Source organism: Mastigoproctus giganteus, chromosome 13, assembly GCF_048544385.1.
Source record: "Mastigoproctus giganteus isolate SK-2022 chromosome 13, ASM4854438v1, whole genome shotgun sequence".
In the NCBI taxonomy this organism is placed as follows: Eukaryota; Metazoa; Arthropoda; class Arachnida; order Uropygi; family Thelyphonidae; genus Mastigoproctus; species Mastigoproctus giganteus.
In genome coordinates, this window is record NC_143587.1 from 141,504,803 (window position 1) to 141,532,422 (window position 27,620).

Genomic DNA, 27,620 nt, shown 5'->3' on the forward strand with positions numbered 1-27,620 from the left:
GTGATGTCATTTTCATGGTACCTCGAATGCCAACAACTCCAAGTGTTTATTTCGAAATTTACTGATCCAGATACCGACGCATTTGTTGTCAATAAAGATTTTCCATAAATAATATACTTACCTATTGAAATATAAGATATTTCTCATCCCACTTACAGTAGATATTAGCCCTGGTGGGTACCACCACAATTGGTAGGATCGCCGTCCTCCCCACCGGGTGGAAAAGACCCGACTTGAAGTAACGTCGATCACATGAGGGAATTTTATGGGGCTTTTTTCACAGCTTGGCCTAGTTAGTCGGTTTCAGGCGAGGACATCATGGTTTTTTTCTCCCTTAAACTCGGGTTTTTTGTACAGCAAACAGAAAATCGACTTCAGAACACACGCAATTTACAGACAGTATACACGGAGAAATATGGCCTTAGTGGCTCCTTAAACCCAACAACAACAGTAGATATTAGGTGTAAGATGAGATACTCAAATCGTAACATGGTGTGTTTGTCTCCATTTCCATTGAGTTATGAGACTGCGATCTTTGCGATTTATGTACCCTTTCCAACGGTTAGGCTACCACTATAAATCTCGCAAGGTTGACGTATGCTTTTATCGCCTCATTGAATTCAGTGTCATCGAATTTCTAGTTTTCTTCTTCACTTTAAATTCTCTTCCTTTATTAAAACCTTGGTTCGTTTTTCTGTATTACAACATATTAGATAATTTAATTCGGGTTAAAAAAAGTATGCCACAATTATCTTACATACAAATCCCAAGGTTCGTTTTCTACCCAAACAGAAGTTCACAATAAAAAAGTTTGTAATATGTGACAAGGTCTGCTTTCTTTCCAAAATATTTTTTCTTTCAAAAATCATTGTCCGCAACTTCCATCTCCTTTTCATCTTAATGGTTCTGTTATTACAACGTCCTTTAAAGATAAAGTTGACCTAGAAACCTACTCATTCTCAAGATCTTTTGATGAAGAATCTTGTGCAATATTGATACCAGGACGTTTTCTTTCTCTTACTATGAATATGTACTTTATTTTTGAAAATATGGCCTCAATTTTATTGCTCAATGGAAATTCATTCATATCCAACGCATTTCAAAAAGAAAAGCATTCTTCACTATCCAATTTTAGTATTACCTTTAAACCTTCCACCTGATTAATGAAAATCGGTAAGGAATATGTCAAGCCCGATCTACCAACGTTTTATTTTTATATAGCATGTTATTGAACTTTTCAATGTACTCATCATGTTACAAAAAGCACTGTGATAGCAAAGAACCTTCTTGAAAATTTTAATTTCCACCCGTGCAGTTAATCCATTAAAAATATAAATAAATATGAATTTTCGAAATAACTTTTCAAAACGTTAATATATGTTTCGTAGGTTACTACCAAAATGTTACAGAACATTTTTTATCTTAAATATTTTTATGGGAAAACTTTTTAAACTTTACTCAAATGTTTCGAAATACTGTATTTGCAAAGTTTCTATTTGAATATAAAATCGAGGATTTTTTGGGAGCAGAGGTAGGAAGACTTTAATTTTTTTACAAGCAAAAGTAAAATAAATATAAAAAAGTTAGACTGCGAAGAGAAAATATAAAAAAAAAAGGTTAAATGTAAAATTATTCTGTATTCTTCAAGTATTTTGTATATTTCGTGTCCCTTTTTATCATGTTTCTATTGGTATGAGCAGCATCTATTGGAATTTGCAGCAGCCCAGAAAGCCAGTTTCTGGGGGTTACAGGAACTGCCGGGGGTTATGAAACAAGTAAATACATGGGCTGTGTTAGAGTAACTAAGGGGAAGAACAGGTGCATGTATACTTGCATGTACACAGATGCTAGGAGTATAGTAAACAAATTCCAATCCCAATATCCCAACAATATCCGCCTTGATTCCAAGGCGGATATTGTTGGGATATTAGAGCGTGGTGCCACTCACATATAAGGGATGCAAAATTGTAATTTAGGGAGCACAATGTGTACACAAAAGATAGGAAGGGAGGAGGGGTTATGCTGTTAGTTAAGAAACACATAAAATCTAAGGAAGTGCATCCAGTTGACATAGATGGACACTGCAATATTGGATCAGTTTGGTGTGACATAAGCACTGGTAAAACAAAAATGAGGGTAAGAGTTCATCATAGGCCAAATTACTCGGATGAATACAATGAACTTATACAGAGTTCATAATGAATTATACAGAGAAATAGAGTGGGCCAGTAAATCATAGTGTCTTATAATGGGGGATTTTAATTTCCCAGATATAGACTGGAACTTGTGGATTGGTCACTCGCACTCTAGCAAGGCTTTTTTGGTTTTATTGGATGATTGTTTTCTACAGCACCATGTTTGAGAGGAAACAAGAGGGAGTAATACTCTTGATCTGATTATCAGCAGTGATTATTCATGCATTAAGAATTTATAGATAAAGGAACGATTGCGTGGCAGTGATCACAGTGTGCTGATGTGGGATATACTTAAAGATGTAACTACCATCAGGGGTAAAAGGGAAGGTTTTTGCTTTCGTAAAGGCAACTACAGTTGTCTCAGAGATTTTTTAAGTCCTATACATTGATATCAACTGATGTTACCAACAGCAAATTCTTAATGGGAAGCATTCATGGAAGTAATTTTGGAAGTTATTAGACTTTTTATTCAAACTAAGAAATATTGCTCTTGGTTTAGGTCCAACTGTATGTCAGATGAACTAATGAGACTCGTGGAAGAGAAGAAAAATGCATGAGATGCATATAAATTGTCAGGCGACAAAGAAGCCTATGGTAGATACAAACTAGTCTGTAATCAATTCACAAAGGAGGTTAGGAAGGCAAAGGCAGATTATGAAAAATCTTTGGCAAAGGGTGTACAGAAAAACAGCAAAGAATTCATTCTTTATTGATATAAAGTCTGAAAGGAATGGGATGAATCAGATTGGCCACTTGATATCAATTGTTTGATTGTAGATGATCATTCTCAGATAGCTGTCGAACTAAATGAGTATTTTGCATCTACATTCACACATTAGGGATTATCCAAGGAGAAGAGAGCCAGATATTTATCAAATTCTAACAGGGAGTTAAATCATTTTGTAATAACTGAGAGCAAAGTGGGGGATAATTGTTGAAGTTAAACATAACAAAGGCACCTGGTGTAGATGGGATTTATCCAGTTACATCAAAGAAGGTGGCAAAGGAAGTAAGCAAACCCTTAGCCATAATTATGAAAGCATCCTTGGACTCAGGTTTAAGTTCTCACGCACCGGAGATGTGCAAATGTATCTCCAATTCACAAAGGGAGATCAAAGGGTGACACGAGTAATTACAGACCTGTTAGTTCGACTTCTGTTCAGGGGAAAATAATGGAGTCACTGGTTAAAGAAGCATTGCAAGATCATCCTGACAAGACAGCAGTAATAATTCAGACACAGCATGGGTTTATTAAGGGGAAGTCATGTCTGACAAATTTGATTGGATACTATGATGTGGTCACAAAGGAACTGGATGCAAAAAATAATTTTGATATCATATACTTAGATTTCACGAAAGCTTTTGATATCGTTGCACATGGAAGACTACTGTACAAATTGGAGCAGTATGGCATTAAGGGCAAGTTGCTACAATGGATAAAGTATGGTTAAGTCGGAGAAGACAGAGAGTGGTAATCAATGGACACTGCTCTTCGTGGACTAATTTTATTATTAGTGTCCCTCAGGGTTCGATGTTGGGCCCATTGTTGTTTTGTATATTTATCAGTGATATTGATGAAGGTATATCAGGCTTAATGTCAAAATTTGCAGATGATACAAAGATTGGCAGGGTTGTTAATAACAGTAATTACCGTATGCTGCTACGACAGGATCTGTAAAAGTTAATTAGATGGGCTGAGAAGTGGCAACTGAAGTTTAACATTGACAAATGTAAAGTACTGCATATGGGCAACAGTAACGCCAGTGAAACGAACCAACTATGTGGTGTTACACTCAGGGTAGTGGAGAATGAAAGAAACCGGGGGATAATTGTGCAGTCAGATATTAAGGTTTCTGATCAGTGCATACAGACTGCCAGAGCAGCTTATATGCACTGCTAGGTTATGAGGTCTTGTCGATGATATACAAGAATTTTGCGAGTAGGGGTAAGGAGGTGATTATCCCCTTGTATAAGGCAATGGCCACACCTTGAATACTGAATACAGGTCTGGAAGCCTCATTTTAGGAAGGATGTAGAGTTGCTACAACGAGTATAGAGAAGGACAACAAGATTTGTGAAGGGAACAAAGGGGTGCTCTTATGAAGAAATGCTTAAGTCTGAAAATTGCATCTTCTGGAGACTAAGCACCTGCGAGGCGATCTGATCGAGGTGAGCGGGCTCAATGCTGATGGGATTCTTCCTCTTGTTCAGAATAATCGCCTGAGAGGGCATAAATTCAAATTGAGGAAAATACAGTTGTAGATTAGATGTGCGCAAGTTTTCCTTTAGCCAGCGGGTAGTTGATTGCTAGAACAAACTTCTATCTGTTGTTGTGGAAGTTGATAGCTTAAATAAATTCAAGGCAGAACTAGACAAACATTTGGAATAAATGGCTCAGTGAAATGGGAAGGTTTTCTTTTTGGCCGATGCTGTATAAGTTTGCTTTCTTGCATCATGCGCCTTTACTAATGTTTGTAGATATTTTAAACTTGATATCTGTACAATATCCATAAATTCTGTAGATGTTAAAATCTAATTAATAACGGTATGTTTAGATATAAAGTACGGCTTCAGACCAGTGATTCGATATCGACTGGGGATAGTTTACTTCTCCATACCCTTGTCTCACGTAGGTCCCTGTAAAGACTCTACACTTCAACTGATTTGTGGGGTGATGCATCCATATGTAAAGAGTCCAGCTGTAATGACATTAGCGGACATTAGAAAAAGTTATTCATTTAATTTTTATTTTATTAATAAGGATGTATTGTCTATTTTTGTTATATGCAACAGTAGTTTAATATTGTTCACGTGATATTTAAAATTCAGAAAATCTTTGCTTAAAACGTCTATAATAAAAATGCCAAATAAAAAAAAAAAATTTGGAATTTGGGAGGAGCGCTGTCCTCTCGCCAAGTCCAAATGCAGTCTCATAATCTTCTAATACAATGGGAGACAATGGAGTCCTTCTCCCTACTTACAAAGGTCCTATAAATCATATACACTCCTTCATATGATTTACATGCCCGTGTGCCTTCCTATTCGCCTGAATTTCTGATCCTTATTCGAAAAACCATGCAGTTAGATACATTAAGTTTAGTTGCCATTTTCCAGACCTTTTGTGCAACCGATTCAATCATGTTCTGGTCGTTAATCACCTCTCCTACCTCTATCTCTGTCTCTGATCAATTTCATCAAGGAATATTAGAAACAGGAAGGGCCTCCCACCACTTACTCCTGAGGAATTCCACTGCAATACTCCATCCAGAAAAATGGCTATTTATATGACCACTTTTTATTTTCTATCCTTTAGACAACACCTCTACCAACCAAGAATCGAAACACGATCCAAATCCAAACACAATCCAATACACGATGACATTTTCCTAACTTTTAGTTTTATCAAAACAAAATTTTACGCTTTTATTCATCTCTAGGTATTATTTATTTTGGGATTCATTTGATTTCTTGAAGTAATTGACCAATCATATTTCAATATATGTCAAGAATTACTTCCCTCAGTTAAATGGAGTTGCTTTTATAAACAAACAACTGTTAAAGGTAAAGAAGGAGCCACACCTTGGGTTAATATCAATGAATTAAGTAACATACTGCTTATAAATCGTCGTTCTTAAACAACGCCAGCTATATGCCGAATCTTAAATGCATCTCTTTCTCCTGCTAAGACATGTTCATATCTTATCAGGAGAAAGAGATGCATTTAAGAAATTAATTCTGTGGATATTATAAGAGAAAAAATGATTTAATACTTCAATTGCACCTTTCAGGATCTGTTTCTTTTCCGTAAGAGCAAACTGCCATTATCCTAAATTTCCTAACCATGTTCAAACTGCCATTACTCTGTATTCTGAATACCAATCAGATGTATTTTTTCCGCAATCCAATTTTAGTTTATAATTTCAACTCTCTCATATAACCACGTGGAAAAAATCAGTTTGCTGGATCGAATATTGTACATCAGACTGATATATACAGCACTCTTATACATATTGAAGATGTCATTTCAAGACAATATCCGCATGATATTTCATTCATTAAATTTTTAGTAAACCACAAACACAGCGCACTCTGTTTCACAGCAACCCTTATAAATTTGTAGAATTCATAAAGAATGCATATGAAAGTTTTATGCAAATGGCTTCGCACTGAATATTATTAGTTATCAGAAATTTCTTTGCGAATAACTCTCATTCTTCATTATTATGGAAATGTTTTTCGATGTAACTTGAAGCGAAAGATTAAGAAAAGCGAAATTTTTTATGATCATGTACACCGAATAAATACCGAATTTTATTCTAGATAATAAAATGCAAAATGCAATTTGGTTTTTCTCCAAATAAATGGAACTTTTCCAAAGGTATTGATGATCATATTTCTGGGGTTTCGCTTCCAACAGTTGCTTCAATGGAATTTATATAATTTCGTAAATCACCTGTTAGAATATTATCGGTACTCTTTAAAAGCAATCTTTTTGGAATAAATATCATCCTGTTCAAGCACTTAGGAACATCTGCTAATGAATGCTTTCTGTAGTGTGGTTTGAGCGTACCTGCAGCGAAGGACAGTAATACGACACCAGATGCGTTGCTTTAATGTTAATGAGCCTTTCATCGAAATGTGACCTTTGTTCTGCCTTGGCAAACATTTTCCATTCGTTAACTAACTTTAGTAGAAAACTTCCCTATTTTGGGGTGGAATTCGTACATTAGCATTTTCAGAAATGCTTTTAACTGAGCAGTTACTTTTATGAATCAAACGAATTTCATAAATGAATTTTCTGCAAATATTGAATGTAGAAAATGGAGCTTTTGTTGTTATTATTTCTGGTTCGCATTCATTTGGTTAATGTTCCCCACTCCTTTAAAATTATTAATGGCATTCCGAACATTAACCTTTAAAATTTTAAACCTTATACATAGCGCAAGATGGAACTTTCTTTATGTTTTATAGTACATTTTGCATTGTCGAATTATTTTTGTTTTTATATACGGCTGATTGAAATGATAAAGAAAGGTCGAGAGATCAAGATATGCAAATATTTCGAAATATCAGAAAAAATTTAATTATTCTATGGAAGACAGGGCATAGTATTATTGCTTATATGTATTCATTTTATGTATACATCGTGTGTTGTGTTCAGAATTGCATAAATTCTGGCCACAACCCACCACAGAGCCCGACGTATCGTTTGTCCGGTCATTGACCTCGAAGTCTTAAGAGAAACTTTCTTATTATTGCTATTATCGATATATTATTAAAAGCGGTGCTAGACTGTCACTATTCTGTGCAAGAAAATACCTCTGGCAGTCACTGATGACAACACCATCACTTGGTGTTATTCCAGGAATGCCAACTGTCACTCATCAAGGACGGCCTCACACTAGCTGTTAGCAACTGATTTCCCAAGCGAACCACAGAATCAGTGCCCCAACACCAAGGGTGAACGTAAACTGAGATAAGCAAATTTGCTGTGGACCACTTTGACAAATTAAATAATAATTCTCATAAATGTAGAGAAATTAATCAAGTACCCTATACGAGCACGGGAATTGAAATTATGACATATTTATATATTTTTCTCCTTTTTTCATTTTCATTTTTTAAACTTGATTTTTACCTGGAATTTGGCCCACCTAGTCGACCGCTTAATTCGCCTCTGGGGAAACCACCCCTTGAGTATACCACCTACGTCGTATAAATGGACGGGGCGTCTCTGACTTGGTTGGCTTTGTACACCTGTCTTGTGTTCTTGAGTCGTGGAAAACAGTCTTATAGGACGATAAGTCATGGTACATCCTGTTCAGTTGAGTCGCCTGGTATGGATTTGGAAAATGGCAGGAAAATTTTACTTGCTTCAACTACTGAATTACGTGTCAGAAGATTGTACTTTCTATCAAAAGGAGGACCCAGATGACGTGGATCTTAAATTAAATTGAAATATTTTTACAAATAAATTAAATTTCTAAAATTAGAACTGATGTTTATTGTTCGGCTGGACTTCGTCCCAACTTTAAGGTTTGGAGATGAAGGAGAAGAGGTTTGGTTGTTGTTTGAGGCTTTTTCCGTATAGAATAAGAATAATTTTATCAGTTATATAACCAATAAAATTGGTCCTCGTGGCCATATCTTGAATTGAGATTTAGCGTAAGTCCATGCTTCCTCTTCACTATGGTAATTCTGTTAAAATGAACCACGTGTGAACTTAAATGATAATAGGCTTGGACGTTTAATTTGAGGAGATGAACTGCTGAATTGTGGTGGTCTGTGCAATCTGACCATAGTATGCACACACACACACACAGATACAACATATTGATGCTTCATAGCCTCAGCTGATTTAATGCAAAAACAATCAAAAGTGAACTGCTATTGTTAAAAGTTGTTTTCAATTGGGAGTGTATCAGATAAAATCAGGTACTTCAAATAGCCGTTAACGCTTCCATGACAGTTATATGCAGCGATGATTAAACTTACTTCTAACTTTGAAGAATGCCCTCACCAGTACAAGTATTCTTAATTAACGGACTACAGCGTTCTTGCTAAGAAATTATAAAAGGGTTGCACTTTAATTAGATTGCTTGATTTTAAAACGAAACAAATATGTGGCTTTTTTGTTATCCTTTCTTCCCAAATTAGTTTTTCCTCTTTCCAAATGCGGATTTTATTAAAATTCAGTCAAAAAAAAAAAAAAAATTTTCCCAATTTCAGCTTCTAAAGCGATTCTGTTTTGGGGACCTCAATTTTGTTTTCGGAAATGAATCTGATTTGGAAACTTCGATTGAAATAGTAAACCACGTGCTTGCTCATCAAGTAGTCGTACGTATAAAGAGATTAGATCATCTTGTTTCTCTTCTTCAGACGCGGTCAATAAGATCCATAAAGATATTTTCGGTGGGTGCCCAAGTTTTCTTATTAACATAATTTTTGAATGGTTCTCATTACATATATCTTTAATTCTATTTGGTTTTTAAGCATATATATTTCCTCTGCTTTCTGTTAACTGTTTTTTAAGGATATTTTCAAAAATATATTGAGAAATAGGCATTATTATTTGGAATAAATTTAATTTACTTTACGCGATTGTTAATTAGGTAGCAATTAATTAATTCATTTTTTATATATGTGTTTATTTATAAACAAAATTTATAAATACGCATTTTGTGTAATAAAGGGAAATTGTAAACCATAATCTTTGCTAGTTGTTTGGTATCTCATAAACATCTGAGATATCAGAAGTCATTTAGCATCTCGTGCGTTTTCCAAATGCGGATTTTTATTAAAATTATTTTGACAATGGTTTTAAGTACAGTTTAAAAACTTTGAAAAGGTATTTAAATGCATTTAACATACATCACTACTCAGAGCAGTTTCGACATTGGGTTGAGTCCTGATCTGGATGTTCTTCCTTAGCCGAATCTATGCCAACAGGTCTGAACCCTGTTTTCGGAGATGTTTCCTTTAGGGTTAACTCAAAATATTTACGAAGGGCACTTATAAACAAGTTTATTTAAAACTAAACTTTTTTTTCTTAAAAGACGATTGATTACAGACTTAGCACTCTGAACTTGCAACATAAAATGTTATTTAAAATGCTTAAACAGAAAAAAAATCTCGAAAAGCATGTGCATCCAGGCTTATTTCCAAAGCGTTCCAGGCTTAAAGGGCTTATTTTCCCAGCATGCCTAAATAAAGAAAGAACAAGGTAACCAAATGTTTCTCACAAGGTGATCTACTATTAAGCTCATAGAAACTGCAATGCACCAGTTCTTCAGGTGGCTACCTCATATGTAAAGATATGTGATATCGGAAAATTTCCGTATCGTTTTCCTTTGTTTCCAAATGAAATTTTAAGCCGTGATTTAGGAAGAAACAACAAACCTTCACATTATGGGGATCTTTGTTGGATAATACCAGCTTAACTGACTACAAGGAAAACAAATGGCTATCTTATCAAAATTAAAATAGGACGAAAAAGAAGATCCACAGAAACAAAAGGGTCTTTTATAAAATCAAATCGTATACTTGACAGCAGAAATTAATGGAGCTTATATTAAAAGGTTAAAAGGATTTATTTTCCTCTAAGAGTAACATTTACCCGTGAGAGTAACATCTAATAAGCACTACAGCCATTTGTGAATTTGCCTAAGATTAACTCTTGTTCGTAAGTTAACCATAGTCAGTCCTAACTGAAACTGTATTGTGATATTGTCTTATGCTGCCTAGAGAGTTTGATTTTTTGTTTCTGTATGTAAAATATCTATGAGAAGTGCTTGTCATCCTAAAGTCACTGCCCAAAAATTGAGAAATCTTTTGCAATTGGCGTCAACAAGTAATTAAACGTACAATATACAAATGTAATTTGTTTCATGGTAAGCTCACAGGTTCTTGGTACCAAATAAATACTGTACTCTTCCTCGAATTCTTAGTCGATTTGGTCATGAGGAAGACAAGTGATCTTTCCGTTTTTCATGCAGGTAATATTGTTGGAGCACATTTCGCAGGATCCATAATCGTGTGTGATTTCCTTTGTTTTCTCATGAAACTATCCATCGAAAGCAGCCATCTCAAAAAGTATTCAATGAACACAGGACGAAAGGAGAATGCAGATCTAAAAAGGAAGAAATGCAACACAAATTCAGGACCCCAAGAGAGAGACCTCAGGAATTTAAAGCGAATTGTCTTTAAAAATAGAAGGTCCAGTATTCAGAAAATGGTTGAAAAATTCAACTTAGGCAAACAAAGACTCATTTCCAACAGAACTATGCGGTAGGAGTTGAATCTAGCATTTTGTAGTCGTGTGTCTATAAGAACGCCACTTCTTTCTATAAAAAATCTAAAGGTTTGACTGAAATGGGCTGCTAATGCCAAGACTAGACTGTGGAATATTTTTTTTTTTATTTATTAAGCGATCCTAGCCTGGCTCAAAGTTGCCATTAATTTCTTCCATTGGATATGAGGGTCGTTGAACGGGTTCAGAACCTCCAACCCCACTTGAACCATCCGCGCCTGGCCAATCAATACATTGACCACTCTCCAATAGTGCTAAGTCCATTTCAATGTTTCGAGCAACCCTCCCTAGATCAATCTGCGATTGACAGGGTTTTCTACGTGTCGCCCTTCTAGTATTATGCACCACACTGAGATTGACATCCCTCGACAACGTGCTCGTCTGTAAGTCTGGAGTACCAGCGACACTATCACCATCCAACTCAACTTAGTCATTTCCTTTCATCGTTATTTCAGTTCATCCTCCTGAATCTTTTCGTATATAGACAGCGCGCTGTCCTCCAACGTTACCTACGCTATCTCGAGGCATAGTTTATCGGGCTGTGGCAACTTGTTTCCTGAAATTTCTACTGCAATCAGGTTGCCAGTCCCGTTTTCGATCGTGAAGAAGTCCTAGAGAATGCGACGTAACTTGGATCTTTTCGTCCATCGCCTTGTGGGAGGAGGGAATGGGTAACTGAAGAACTCACAGGAAAGAATGATATCCTCAGACAGTAAATCGCTGCTGAATCAAACTTGTCATTTAAGCACGAATTGGAAATCCGCCTGCAATCCTCTGCACTCGCTCTATATACAGTATACGGCGGCTGAACCTCTCCAGGACTACAGTAAGAAACTGCTGGCAACCCAAAGGTCGCGGCTTGGATCAAAGTACTGCAAAAACCTTGGGAGGTGCATTATGGCCACAGAAGCCTATGCGCCAACAACTACCAAAAAAAGAAAAGAAACTTCTCTCTGGATATTTAGAAGTTTCTATGCTTCTGTAGACATTGACTTCCTGTTCTAAGAAAGTTGGCATTTTATCAGCAGACACTGCTAGTACACTAGTTCCCAAAAATTAACAAACACATCGACTTTATAACATATTTTCACATATATTGTAAGTGTCTAATAAAAATTCCATTACCCAAAAGATGAAAGCGATTCCATGAACTGCATGTAAGGTTTGACTCTATGGTAATACAGCCTCTTCATATGCAACTGCACTTCGTGGGGGGGGGAGTCACTAAAGCGAGCTTAGTATTAAAATGGTCAAATTATTGAAGAATAATGTGACATCGGAAAAACAACTACAACTGCAAAAAACATCACAGTCACTCATGCGTTTCCCATCTCTAGAAAAGTATCCATCCCATCCCACTTTGAACTTTCCAGACTCTGCCGAGCTCACTTTGGCAGATAGTTTATTTTAATGATCTGCACGCTTCCTGAAGTAACATTTATGAGTGAGAATATAACGTCCACTCAGGAGGAAAAGTTCATACTTGCTCCTCCACGATGCGAGATGTGCAGTCATATAAATGTAGTTAGGAACATGTTTTTCTGATAACATCATTCAAAGGGACACTTATCAGGAGACGACACTATGCTGATTTGGAAAGGCATTCTTTGGTGGACGTGCCTATATATGTATGCTTTCTGAAAAAAACAACAGTCATGATGCCGAGCACCATGGTTGTTTATTAAGCGTATAGCACACTAGTAATTGAGTCCATAATGCACTGTGTGTGTTATGTCTCTAAGAATATGCGTGTGCTTTTTTGGATGATTTGCAATTTTGCGGGCTACAAAATATGCAATAACTTACGAGGAAAAACGCTGTTCCTTTTGTCTGGGATCAGCTAACTACAGCCCCAATTTGAAATGGTCTTTCAACGAGTATCAGACCCACTATACTGTCATGGAGAGCCCACAATGGTGGTACAGATCTATAGAGATGATTTGCTGGGCCCTAACATTACACCGTATGCAGGTCTTATGTGACGTTAATGCCCAACCAAATCACACACCAGACTAGGTTACTGTATGGCTTGTCCAGCACAATACGCTGACCATGCTACAGAGCATACTTGGAATGCTTTTGGGAGTACTGCCCTCCATCCACCTCTCCGGGAGCTTAGCTTCTGTATTATGATCGCTGGGCATCATTGCCATCTACACTTTCTGATAGGTTCATCAAAAGCATACGGCATCGCGCTGTCCACGGTTTTGCTTGGACTTTTAATATGCTAAAATCATTTTTGTTTGTCTCTTTGTAAAAAATCTTCAGTTTTTGTAAGTTATTTTAACTCCATTGAAAAAGTGTTCACCGGGAAGCAATTCCACTCGAAGGGGACAAAAAAAAAAGCAGACGTTTTTGATCCATAGCTTGAAAAACTGGACTAACAGCGACTACTACGTTTAATCGTTCCTTAAACTTCGGCTAAACGCGAACTCTCCATTCTATGCCAGTCCATAATAATCTCCAGCAAGCCTGAGCGTTTATGTACTTGTGTTAAGTTATGTACTAATAACCTCTGGTGTGTATCTAACGCATTCTCTGATATTCATTTCACGTAGTAAACAACAGCTGTTTGTCGCGTCAAGGGAATTCCTCGGAGAATATAGACGCTGGAGATATAGCGTGATGCCCAGCTAACGAACAATGCGGATTGTTTTGGTAAACTTGGCTACTGTATTCTGATATCTGTGAATAACAGCGAGTTGCTGTTGCAGTATTGTTCTGTGTGGTTGGAATTTGAAATGCAGCTTAAGTGATTCTATGATATTTACTTCAGACTCAGAGTGGCGCTCTTACGTAACGAGGAGCAGTCCCGAGTTGCACGAATTGGTTTACCTCCACTGAAAGAGGTTTTCGTGGAAGAAAAAGAAAACGCGGCATTAAATAAGACAGCTGAAGAACGAGCCGTGTTTCTAAACGTGAAACCAAAGCGATAATGCTGGTAAAGGCTGCTTTTGATTGCATCATCTTTATTATACAGAGAATTTGGACTGCGTAGAAAAATTTCACCTCAGAAGGACGGATTTATTTATTTATTTATATATTTTTTGTTGCAAATTGTGGCGAGTGTCAGTGTTCTGATGTATAACAAAGGAAAAGCGAATTCCTTTCTCTTTGAAACAGTTCCAGCACAAATCCTAGGAATTTATTGCATTTTTATAAATTCCGATATTTTGCAGGAACAGCAAATTTATGTTGTAAATATCTCCTTCCATCTCGTGATAGTATTGTTTTGTTTTGTTTCTGGATGGCTTTGCCATCCAAAAATAAAATAAAAAAATAAAGCTGGCAGTAATTCCATGGTTCTTAGAAAGACGAATTCTTAAAAATTGCTCAGTCTTGTTTGAAGGCAGTCAAGTAAAATATACACATGAATTCATCAGGCGCTGTCACCCATGCCAAGCAGGGAAAGATTTGCTAATCTAATGATAAAGCAGATTGGAATACTCCCATTTTACCGGGGATGTTTGAAAATTAAGGCAACATATGCTTTTGGAGAAAACTACTTGTTCGTAGCGAAATATTGGTTGAATAAAAGCTCAGATATATTTATTTTCTTCTTCTTACAGGAGGATTTACATCACTGTTGAATTTCGTTCACTGATACAAAATGGCTCTTCCCATTTGAAAGTAGACAATGAAACAGAAAGTCATCAGTAGATGGAAGCTATGTGTGAACCTGCAGTTATGCCCATGAAGAAAGTATGTTTATGGTGTCAGTTCTTACAAGCCCATGAAGAAAGTCTCTTTGTGGTGTCAGTTCAAACAAGGACGAACAATCCTGCACATACTTCTGCACACTGCAATCTTAATAGCATTGCGGAAAGAAGGTTTTTGTTCATTCACCACATCAGGTCTTTCCCCCTCTTCCTTTCATTAGTGTCGGCCTAATATCTTGTCACAAAAATATTATATTACGTTTCAAGAGTCTTCGTTTATAAATTTAAAAAATGCTAATCATTTGAATAATGCAATAATATAATATGATAATGATTATATACGTAGTATAATACACAATACTAATTACAAGCATTTATGTTTATACATTGATGAATTTAATCTCATTAAATCTTTCCTCAGTCAAACTGGCCCTCAAACAAAAAGGCCCTCACTTGTAGGTTGGGTACTTGGGATCCCAGCTTGCATGAGCAATTTAATTATTCTTTCTTTTACTTTTCTTTTTTGTTTTGCATACCTTTTGGCCGCTGAGTGATCTATTAGGCTACTGGAAAGATTTTCTAGCATTATTTCTATCCTTTGCTCTCTTCTCCTTCTTTTAACTATAGAATTATTGTCTTTCACCACCTTAAGTTGATTCCTCTCCCCATACTGTTTAGAAGAACTCTTTATTACATTCTTTACTGTTTAATACCTTTCTTTTTACCAACATATTCCTGTACCAATTCTAGCTCCTCCCGTTGGAAGATGGGCTGTACGATCCCAGCATGTCTGTAAAAACTTTTCAGCAGTATTTTAGTTTGCAATATATATTTAAAATTACAAATATTAATATAATAATATTGGATTCATGGAGTCGGGTCACCATTTTTGCCAGTGCATACTCTAAATTCGTAAGAGCTGTTTGTATTTCTACTTTTCTGTTTTGATCTGCTTGCATTGACAAGAAATGTAAGAAATGATGTGGCCCCTGTGGATCATCAGCGTGGGGCCCCCGAAGACGAAATTTGCTATGATATTCCATTTAACTTTTTTTCCAACATTGATCTCTTTATTGTATCAACATAGAGAGTGAATGTGTAATTAGAAGAAAATATTACTCCATAACTGCTCAATCTTTACATAGAACTGACGTTGTTGAAATTTTAGGAGTAATCTGAGTGTATGAATGACTTACGTGGGTTACTAAAAGATATTTTACATATTTTATGCAGGGGTCATCATCAGCTTACAGATAATTTTGGCTTGATAACATAACTCGGCAGCACCCAAGAAGGCCAGAAAAGTTCTTCCTTTCAACGAAGGAAAGAATTGCCCACCACTGCGGTTGGTAATGCTTAATTTTGCGCCAAGACAACTAAGGCCATGGGGCATCATCTTGTATGGTCTTATCGGTTTGCTTTTGTACTGGATGAAAACATCCAAACAGATTGTCTTCTGCCAAGTTTCCGGGAGATAAACTTTAAAAAACCAAGTTTCCGGTTGATAAAAACGGTACAATCCTCGCCTGAGATTTAAAATCGAAGCTAGGTCTTTTTCTAGTTGTAGTTCTATTCTCGGCTGCTGCTTCATCGGCTGTTCCATTTTGAACAAAGAATGCTCTGTTCAAAATCTGTTTTCTCACGTTACTTGTCTATTTTACCTCCGCAAATAAATCATAACCGGAAGATAATATCATCTTTCAACCTATATACACTGTAGACTCTGGCAGTATCATAATTAGATTTGCTGATGGGGAGGGAGGGGTTATATATGAGTTCAAATCGCTCTCAAGTGTAAATACTATGTTTCGAGATTATTTTATCATTATATAAACGCTGATTGGCCACTTAATTACGTACGTCTACCTAATAGCAATTAGGTCCGCTTTAGTCCTCAGAACAGCCTAGTTTTTTTGCGGCATGGATCGAGGTGTCGAAATCGTACCACAATTGTTGCAATTTGGATGCTTCCTCATCTCTTCACCAAAGAGCTCGTCTCAATTCATAAAGTACTGCTCATTTATATTGGAATCTGTTAACTAGGATGTGGCTGCAGCAGGCTAAATTCTCTTTCGTGTTTCGTGTGTCCAATTCTGGCTTTGCAATATTCATTCTATTGGAAGAATCCATTTTCAAGTGGATATGCTGAAGCCGTGTAAAGAAGCGCGTAGTCGGAAACAATTCCCAGATAACTTGTATCCGACTACGCATCCAAATGTTATTTCGCTGTATAATGGGAACTAATGCACACCACGAAAGGAGAGGAATTCGGTTCGGTCGTTGGCTGCGATATCCCATTCGTGAGAAGATACGAGTTATGAGTACAGTTATACTATTGTACTGGGTTGTTATTTGACTAATTGCAACCTTGCTCTTATCTTGCAGAAGTGCTATCAATCTCTATTGGACTCTCACATCAACAAGTTGTTTACAACCACAGGATCTCAATTGGTTGCATGTTATTTGGTTATTCGAGCAATCTCGATACACCGAAGACACAAAGGTACATGAAAACCCCAGCAGAGTTGTGATATTCAAGACACTAATACCGACTGTCATATTCAGGGTCACTTGAGCTTTCGTATTGCTCATTTTTGCACTGAATTGCACACATACTGCACGCCGAATTATGTCCTCCTGCTTTATATCTTGCTGTACGAACGCGATGTGTTACTGAAGGAGTGCTCCATTTCGCGAATAGCTTCGGTGTACCTATTAAAGTGACCACCCAGTGTATACCTGACTGACACTGAATATATTCAAAATGGTGATCCTGATAAGACGAATCGCAATGCACAAAATTACAAAAAATAATAATAGCAATAATCCACAACAGCGCCAGCTTCATTGAAGACGGAAAAGGCATTGTGAAAAAGTACCGGATTAATGTTGACACCCCAGACACCATTCTAAAAGAGCAGTTAAGAATGAGAGTAGTTTCTGCTGACTGGATGCCAAGTCGGTTAATCCCAGAGTAAACACGATAGCGTTCGTGGCATGTGAAGAATGAAAAGTTCTTTTTACTAAGCTCAGAAATCATTGCTTAGAAAAAAAGTGGCGACTGTGGACAGACCCTGCGCTCACTGCCAAAAGCGAGACACATACAGCGGTCTCGTGATTTAATAGTGGTTTCACCGATGTTAAGCTTTTTTTTCTGCAATAAAAAAAAAATTCTTACGCCCGTCGTTTTTAGAGATCGAAGGGCCGGAAAACCTACTTGCTTTTGTTTAAACGTTAAACAGAGTTTTAGAGTTATACATATTATTGAGTTTCGTACGTCGATTGAAATGTTTATCCATTCTGCGAATTCCACCGGTATCCGTTACTCAAACGTTTTTGCACGGTCTCTTTATTATTAACCATAGTTATGTAATCATTGAACTTGGATCATGCACCATATGTGAAACTTCAGCAAAATAACCCCTCATAATAAAATCGTTTTATGTTTCAAGAAAAATGCGCAGATGTGTGGCATATTTTATTCTGCCACAAATATCTTTAGAATAAATATGAAGCAAATGAAGATTTCATGGTGTATACGTGGACATTTCGATTTCAGTGATTGTGTAGTTGGGAACAGTTATTTTAATACGAGGTGAAATTAGAAGAAGTATATGACTGTAGTAAGAAGAAAGCATGAGTTATAATCGTGCTTCTTTGTTCTTTCATTTATCTTCACAAAGTGCACGATACGAAATTGCATATCGTAAGTGTGATTGTTTCCCTCTCTGCTTGCCATGTGCCATTCTTCAGTGAGTGATATGTTTCCATCTATCACTTCTTTCGAAGTTGTAATCGAGATCCGTGTTTTTTTTTATTAAAGATGTTTCAGATACTTGATTAGCAATTGCCTATTGATTAAGGAATAGCCTATGGTAATCAGTTTAGCTTTGGGAGATCAGGTTCCTTGAGTTGTTGTCGTTGTAGTAGGGTTTTAGGAGCAGTAACGACTAAGGCCATATTGCTCTATGTATATTGTCCGTAAATTTCGTGTGTTCGGAGGTCGATTTTCTGTTTGCTGGATGAAAAACCTGATTTTCCGGGAGAAAAAGCCATGCTACAATCGCTTCGCCTGAGACGGACTAATCAACCACTTTGTGAAAAAGGCCCATTAAAATTTCTCAGATCATCGACAGAAGTCGAATTCAGGTCTTTTCCATCTAGTTGGGCGGGGGGGAAACGGCGATTCTACCAAATGTGCTACATACGACGGCAGTTCCTTGAGAATAGGTATCCGTTTGTTTGTTGGGCAGAATCTCACACAGCGAGGCATTGAGTCCACTAGTTCACGAAAGCGTTCCACAGATATTTCCATCCATGCTTGCTGCACCGCTGTCGATAATTCCGTCGCATTCTTGGGTGGAGGATGCAAGGCTCGAACGGGCCTTTCCACAGCATTCCAAAGATGTGTGGAAAGGTCCATCCCTCTTTCAAAGCCATAGGGTTCATGTCTGTGAACGGGGAGGCCATTCCATGGTGGTAACATCTGCAGAATGCTCTCCGAACTATGTTCTAGTCATCACGGCACTGTGGGAAGGCGCATTTTGCTGCTGGAAGAGTCCATTTCCCTGTGGGTGCACGATGACCATGAACGGATGCAGATGGTCTGCAAGGATGGACACGTAACCTGGACCGTTCAGAGATGCGTCTAGAAATACCAGAGGTCCAAACATGTACCAGCTGAACACGCCCCAAACCATCGTCCACCTACCTGAAAAGTTTCTTTTTGACATGTTCTTTGCTTCGTGCGGTTTCCGCAGATACGCACGCTCCCGTCCGCTCGAAATAAGTGGAAACGGGACTCATCGGACAAGGAGATCCGTCTCCAATCATCCAAGGTCCAGTGCCGATGTTCTTTCGACCAGTTGAGGCGTAGAGTTCTGTGTCGTGGTGTTAGCAATGGGACTGTGATGGGTGCGGCTAATGATCGCCTGATGGTCTTGGAGGAGACTTTTCCGGCTGCTCCCTCGTTGAAGTCGGCGGTGATTTGTGCTACTATCGCTCTCTGGTTGGCTGAAATAATGCGAAACAAACGTCGACGGCCACGTTCATCCACTATCTTTCTCCACCCACAGTGCTGTCCACGATGAGATGTTATTCTTGAAATGGCGTATTCCCGATACAGTCTTAATACTGTCGAACGGGGATAGTGCAATTTCTGTAGCACCTCCGCGATAGAGTGACCCATGCGTCGGGCCCCGCTATCATTCCTCTTTGCAGTTAACTCACGACATTTATCCATACTGATATCGAATTACGGTCTACATGAATGCATTGTACCTATATACCTGTCAAATGGTAGGTTCGTCCACTAGCGAGAGGGGGTGACAGCGTCGCATTGCCCAGGAACAAGGTATCCCATGAATTCTGTCCTTTAAGTGTACTTCCGATTGTGATGTGTATGGTCTAAGGTTTTTTTCCTTTAATTACAATGTATATTGTCATATTACCGGTGGAACTGATTTTAAAAATAAAAATATTCAGTGCTCCTTACTGAAAAATAAAAATATTATCGACGACCCTTTTTATTTATAATTCTTTAATATCGAAATTTGCGAACTGCGTGTGTTTATACGTTGTATTATAGCGTAAAATCAAAGCTTTTAATTCTATTTTCTGTTTATGTACTGCATAGTGATTTTTTATCCAACTTGAACAAAAAAAATTATAAGAAAGCAAAACCAAAAAAACAGTAATTCAAATTATAACTTCAAAAGATAGCCACATACTAATAACAAATTCGGTACACCCGTTTTATTTAAATTAAGACAAACGTTTTAATCGAATATTTATTTTTTTAATTAAGTTACAGAGCAATGCTAATGATGTATTTCAGTATGATAGAAATTTAATAGAATACTCAGAGATAACAAAGATAGGTAATCTAAGAAAACAAGTTAGATATAAGTTGCATTCGGAAACAGAAGCAGAGAGACTGAAAATGTCAAATGACCTAAATTCCTGCAAGAAAGAGGTAAAAGAAGATTTGATCGAAAACAGTACTGTCCTTTGGGAACTAATGTTCGAACCAAATACTCCGAAGAAGGCATAGAACGCGCTGTGGAGTCGTCCCCAAAGGTTATACTATACTTTAAGATCAACCAAAAGAAACATTGAAGAAATTTTGTTTTCCGGTTTAGGTGGTACATAAACGGCCAAATACTTGTCCGGTCAACTTATATTTTGTGCACTCAACTTTGATGGAAAGATTATAAGATATCTGATGATCCTTAAACAAAATGGGAAACATCGCCAGCATCAATAGTAGAACACGAAGCCATCTTTTTACTCTCTAAGGACCGAGTCTCTGGTAGTTTCAGATCAACTGGCCACATAGGTATTTACTTTCCATTGAGATGAGCTCATTGCTTAAACTGCCTATAATCGGATAAATTTGGATTTAAAAATTCTCTTTTAAAATTCTAAAATCTGATAATAAAATTAAATTAAAAGTATCTTTGAAAACTTTTATTGAATTTGTGTCCCTAAGAATCAGCTCACCTTGTTCCTGGCGAAAAGCAGAAGGGATAGTCTCTATTATATTTATTTTATGTTATTTGTGAGACATCAGATTATTTTTCTTAATCTTATTTTTGCACGCACCAGTTTACTGAAAAGTGAAGCTTTAAGAACTTAAAACTTAGTATATATTAATCTTAAGATATATATACACGTTTCTGCATATATATTTATTATTTTTCTTCTTATTTAGTTTTAATAAGAATGACTTGTAATCTAGAAGAAAAAGTGGATTACAAATTAGGTCAATATGCAAATTAATCAATTTTCTGTGCTTTTCTTAACATTTGTTCCTTGTTCTTACTGTACTATTCTAAGATTATAAGATTGCTCTAGTTGTTGCAAGATGATGCTTTTTTATTTATATCTTAAATTTTTTAACTTTCTTGATGTTTCTGTTTTGAACAGGTTGAGACATCTTCGTCTTTCAAAAGTGCACTGAGGAATATTCTAAAAGTTTTGTAGCAAAGTTTTCACGAACGTAATTTTCAGAAACAAGTCAATGTCATGAACAGAGCTCCTATTCTTTATAGCTAGTACTATAAAGAACACCAATTTATCGGATACCATCTCGTGATGGTTGTGACGAAATGTTCAAAGATTAATCTTCAAATCACTGCGTTTATTTTTCATTAGGTATATAAAACAAAAAGTTGGGATGGTTTTGAAAAGAGCCAAACGAAATCAAAGTAACCATTAAATTATGCGCGTTTTTTGGGGAAGGAAAAAAGATATGATGGGCAATAGTCATTCAGATCCGTCTGATAAAATTCGCAGGATGGTGCGAATATATATATATTGTCCATTAGGCATGCCTACTGCCAGAAACAGGACTATCTGATTTATAATCTGACGTGAAAAATTTCTTTTACTCTCTGTCTTTGTTGGGAATTGTCTGTAATTCCCTCATGCTCCGAAAAAAATAAGAAAAGAACTGAACACGAGAAGCATATCGAAGTCGATGATCGTGGCAGAAGCCTTAAGAATAAAACTCTGATAACACTGGCTGAAGAATTTAATATCGGGTGGCTTTAGATTGTAGCTGGGCAAAAAGAAAGACAAAAATTCAGTTATTCGATAAAATCTCTCTTAGTGGGAAATAATAGAATAATAAAGCGAAAAACAATTCTTCCAGATAATAACCACCTCGGGCTCTAGTGGTATAAAGATGTTCCTGCAGAACAATTCCGTTTAGATCACCCGGCCAAGAAATCACTCTTCTGTGGTAATCCAATTTCTTCAGTTGGTTTGCTGTAGTCGTAATTTAAGACATGGTGGTCTTAAAGTTAAAACTCGCGGATTGCATGATCAGATCAGTCGCACATATTTTTAAGTGACCAATTCTGTTCTAAAGGCAGTCGCGTGACCGGAGAATCAAAGTTTTCTTTTCTCAGTGGAGGAACTAGTAAAAGCTAGAAGCTCGTGGTATGAGAAACATCTAGAGCATTGCGAGAATCAAAAATAAATAACCTTTTGTCAATCATCTTTTCATTTGTAACGATTGGTAACTCTGAACTTCTGGTACGTCCCATGAGATCTGTGCCCATAGAACATAATGGAATATTTATTAGAAGCATAATAAAATGAATTTTTAAAGATAAATTTATCTCACGCCCAATATTTCCTCTTTATTACTGATGTTTTGCCTTTCCTCAGTTTATTTTTTAATAATCACTTCTGCAAAAATGGTGTCACTTAAGTAAGAATTTTAATTCAAAGTAACCCTGGGTGAAAAGCGATTCCATAGTAACTTCTATTGAGCTCTCCATCCTCCAGACAAATTTTCTTTTATTAGATATCGATACTGTTAACTTCTCTAAATATTCTGTACTTTGTAGATAGCAGCTAAGTGCCCAGAAAGGATGCTCATTTTTCTTTTATTATTATTTTTCTCTTTTATGCGCTATTAACCTCACTTAAGTTAATACCCCTTGATCATTGTATCAGCACGTAGCGAAGCCCGTAACCTGAGTGTAAAGTCATCCCTCCTCTCTCATGCCCACTGCCCCCCCGTGCCAAAGCAGTCAAAATGAATCAAGGAAGTTGTCCCATACTTGAGCCAGCTGATACAGGGAAATGCGGATGTAACCATAGACTCAAAGTTTTCTTTCTTCAGTGGAGAAACTAGTAAAAGCTCGTAACATGCAAAGCACCAGGCAAGCGCGAGAATCAAAAGCAAATCCCTTTGTAAATCATCTTTTCATTATCAGCGACTGGAAGCTTTCAACTTCTGTTATCCCAGATTACTGTACTTAGAACATTAATGGAAGAGTTGTTAGAAGTTACCAAAGTGAATTTTACAGATAAATGTAACTGGCACCCGATTTTTCTCAATTTATTACTGACGTTGAAATCAATAGTAATACTATTTATGGCTGGATTACGATTAATAGATGGGTTCAGTATACATCTGTCTATAAGAAACAACCTCTCCTCACAGATATCTATTTTAACTATAAATGCATGGTCTAGAGCCAACACTAGGATTATAAAGCACACGGTAGTGTAGTTATATTATCAGATTCAGAAGTCCCCTTCAGACATTCTATACAAGATATCGCAAAACGCATTGCATGCAGAGATATTCTTACTCTGGTGTCCGCACCCGTCATCACATAACCATCGAACCCTCATAGGTAATTATTAATGGTGTTTGGCTCATTGCTCTTGTAGCATGGAACAGTGGATGCAGATCTTATGAAGCGATGAGTTCTGTTATAGTCTTCAGATTAAATGGTCGGGTGTGAGTGTGGAGAATGTCATCTACTGCATGTACTGTATTGTGCCTACAATGAAGTTCGGACAAGGTGAGGTCATAGTATAGGCTGCTTCCATGGTTTGGACTTGCAAAGTACCAAAAACCGTCAGTGCCGAGTAGTATACCGAAATTTTGGATGGTTCCTTTGTATCTCGCACTGTGGCAGTTCTGTGCAAATGGACTCATCCATATTCCAGCATGATAATTTTCATCTCATACAGAGAACAGTGTAAAAGCTTCTTTTGAGAAAAATGAAGTCCTATAGATTGAATGCCCCATAGCTCAAGCCCGAATCCTATCGAACACATTTGGACGAACTGGAACACCGCATGAGTCCATCAAAAATTCTACAGCTGAATTGGCGACTCTACTTAAGGAGGAATAGGAATAAATTCCTTCTGCCTGCTATAAGAAACTGATCGAAATTGTTCTACAATAGATAGATGGATGGATCCATCCATCCATTGTAGGTGGAAGGATGAAGGTTGAGCCAAAGGTCCATTGTAGGTGGATGGATGGTGGTTAGGCCAAAGGGATAGCCTAACCCCTTATTAATTTATTCAATAAAAAAACTCTAGTTTTCTAAAAGTGACAGTATCCGCCCACTTTTGATAGGGTAGTGCAATGCGCATGAACCTTCATTATTTCTTATGCGACCAAATAATCTTCCATCTTATCCTATTTGACCTTATTTCTTTCTAAAATATTCAATATTCCTCAGTATTCTTTGGGAAACAATTATGAAAATAAATCTAATTAACTCAGGAATTACATTAAAGAAAGTAATGTAGAACTGGAACATCGTTCTAGAAAATATCTAAGCGTAAATGGGAACAGGAGAGACTCCACGGTCTATGTACAAATTTTTGTGAAAGCGTTTGATTTTAGGAAATAACACCAATAGGTGATTTCTTCGTAATTCAACTTCTTTATTTGGAAAATTACATTTAAGGTAAAAATCCATAGCGGATGGCTGCTTATAATTATTTCCTGGCTCCATGAGACAATGAGTTGTTTACGTTCAGAAGATTTTTTAACATACTTTTAAAATAAAGTCTAAAATATCCTTAGTGGCATTAGCAGCGCTCATTTCTCACAACACACACATTAATGATTTGTATATGGCAATTGGTGCTTCCTAACCTCTAATAACACTTATTTTTGTACATAGTACTTACATTAAAAAAGAAAAGAAAAACAGAACAGAAAATCTTCTTTGTAGGATTTTTTTTTCTTTCAGATTCCTTACAACTTTCAAAACAGGCACGTATGCAGGACTTCGGTCATTTCGCCTTCATAATCTCCTTTCCAAATCAACCGCTCTCCGCCGTGTTCTTGTAGAAGTGGAGGAACCCACTCTCTCGCATCAGTTACAGTGGACTTTTGGAGCCAAATTGCGCGAACTCATCATCACGGGCCATAATCTCGAGCGCGTTCTACCTGATGCGTTTCTAGGGCTTCAAACTCACGAGCTGGTGCTGAGGATTTCCGGTACAAGTATTAGTCGTCTGCCTGAGGGACTGTTGCGTTACTTGGCTGATATTCGTTACCTGACGCTAGATATTCGTGGAAACAAACTGACGACTATTGAAGAAGACGTTCTTAGCCCGGCAAATAAAGTAAGAAGCGAAGCCTTAGTTACCCAACATATCTCAGGTGAGTACGTTTCCCAAATATCGTACCTCGTATGAGGGGAAATAAAAAAAAAAGAATGAAATACATGGAACACAGTTTAGATGCATGAACGCTGTAGCCTCTTACGGTATGTTATTTTTACAGTTTATGCCTGAAAACTGCTACGTAAGAACATTTGCATATCTTGGAATGTTATGCTTAATTATATTTCAGAGGTCAATCGATTTATAAATTAGTATAGGAGGAAGTTTACAAAGATGTATAAACATTTTAGTGTGTTGTGTTTTTCGATTTTTTAATGAGCTGTAAACGACTGTTTTCAGTCTGAAATGAGCACAGATTTTTGCCAATCTTCTTTTGTATTTGAATTTTTGGATTAAGGGCATAAAAATATATTATTAATCCAAATCGTAAGAATTTGATGAGGCCTTTCTGAAGGTGAGTGCCATAAAGATAAAAGCGTTATTAAATTCTTAGAAATATACAGTATATTGACAGATAATTAAAATTGTTCCATGATTGAATGTTCTGGTACCTTCCTTTCAGAAATCGCAAAGAAGATTGAGTTAAATTGCTGTTTTCTTAATATAAAGGTAGCCATCTGCTTCAGTATAGCCTAAAACTTTGAAGCCTATCATAATTTTCTTCTGGAAACTCGGGTTTTTCATCCCCAAATACGCAACCATAGACAATCCTTCCACAGAGTCTGTAGATTATGTATATTAAAGATGGATATTGACCCCACACCTTAGTTGCCTCAGCGAAGATTTGTAACAGACGAACGCAACCAGTTACAGAAATGAATATGTATCCAATAATTAAAAAATAGCTGAGAAAAGTTTCAGACGGTTTCACTGGTGACAGTTGGGTGAATGAATATGGAGTATGGATATTAACAATTTCAGTAATTAAACAAGAGCCCATTTTTTTTAAACAACTTCAAGTTAATAGCGATAATCGATATATCTCCGTATTTGTGGGATTCTTCTTTCGCTTTTAGGATGGATTATGAATTACCTGCGAAAAATCTGCTCTCTCATCCGCTTACTAGGTCGACGAGTGGATGCCGCAAGCGGATAATCTTGTTTCTATGGCGAAACAAGGCTTCTAAGGTCATTGGTAAATTGCTTTAAAGATATACTCGTACTATAAGGGAAAATCGTACCGTGCTGTCAACTAGCTTCCATGGAAACGTTTGAGCAGACATCACGCAAGCAACTGTACACATTGACAGTATTCCATTTATATTCCTTTGATCTCTTTATTGTCCATCGACAGCCACACATGCTAAATATGTTTATCGGAGCTTTCAATGAATAAACGAATAGCTATTCCGAAATGGATAACACGTATCCAACTGAACTAGGTTATCTAATCACGTATTCTCGAAAGATGCATGCTTCATAAGTGCTTCAATTTGCACTTACTTTCCAGGTTACAGGTCTATGAATGACTGTTACGTGATTCTGTGCCGTATTCTACCTTGACGTTTTATTGCAGGATTGGGCAAATTGCCAAAAGAGAGTCCTCTGAATATACGAGAGTCATTAGAAAAGTTCTGGAATTTTTGAATTTTAAAGATGGAATTATGAAAGATGGATTATCGTATTAAAGAATTAACATAGCATATATATATATTTAAATATATCCCCATGAATTCAATATATATTATCCATTTTGAAGTCAAAGAGGAAATATCTTAAAAGTAAAAAAAAAAAAAGAAGTTGAAAGTTACAGGTCCTTGAGATCGTAATCATTTGAAAATCAGTGTTTATGACCATGCTAGTGTTCAGATTTCTGGGAATGAAATAATCACGTTTGCACTGGGGGGGGAGAGAGCTTGACTGCTGAAATCTGAGACACGAGATGTCTAAGATTTCAGCAGTTTAAACCACCTCATTTCCCTTCCCCTTATCTGTTCCTTTATGGTCCCACTTAAATTTTTGAGAACATTAGCATAGGCATCCCCAGTAATTGTTTTCATATGTGGCATAATTTTATCAAAATAATTCCTTACGTATCCCAAAAAATGGTGCCCTTAATCT

At 36.8% G+C, this 27,620-nt stretch overlaps 1 protein-coding gene across 1 annotated transcript in view; it reads left to right on the forward strand.

Annotated features, from left to right (window-relative positions):
- Positions 1–27,620, forward strand: part of LOC150076494 (uncharacterized) — a 201,286-nt gene that overhangs the window by 169,710 nt on the left and 3,956 nt on the right. The window contains exon 3 of the mRNA XM_090387400.1: positions 25,181–25,596. Within this exon, the coding sequence (XP_090243526.1) occupies positions 25,181–25,596 (416 nt within the window). The remainder of the gene's footprint in view (positions 1–25,180; positions 25,597–27,620) is intronic.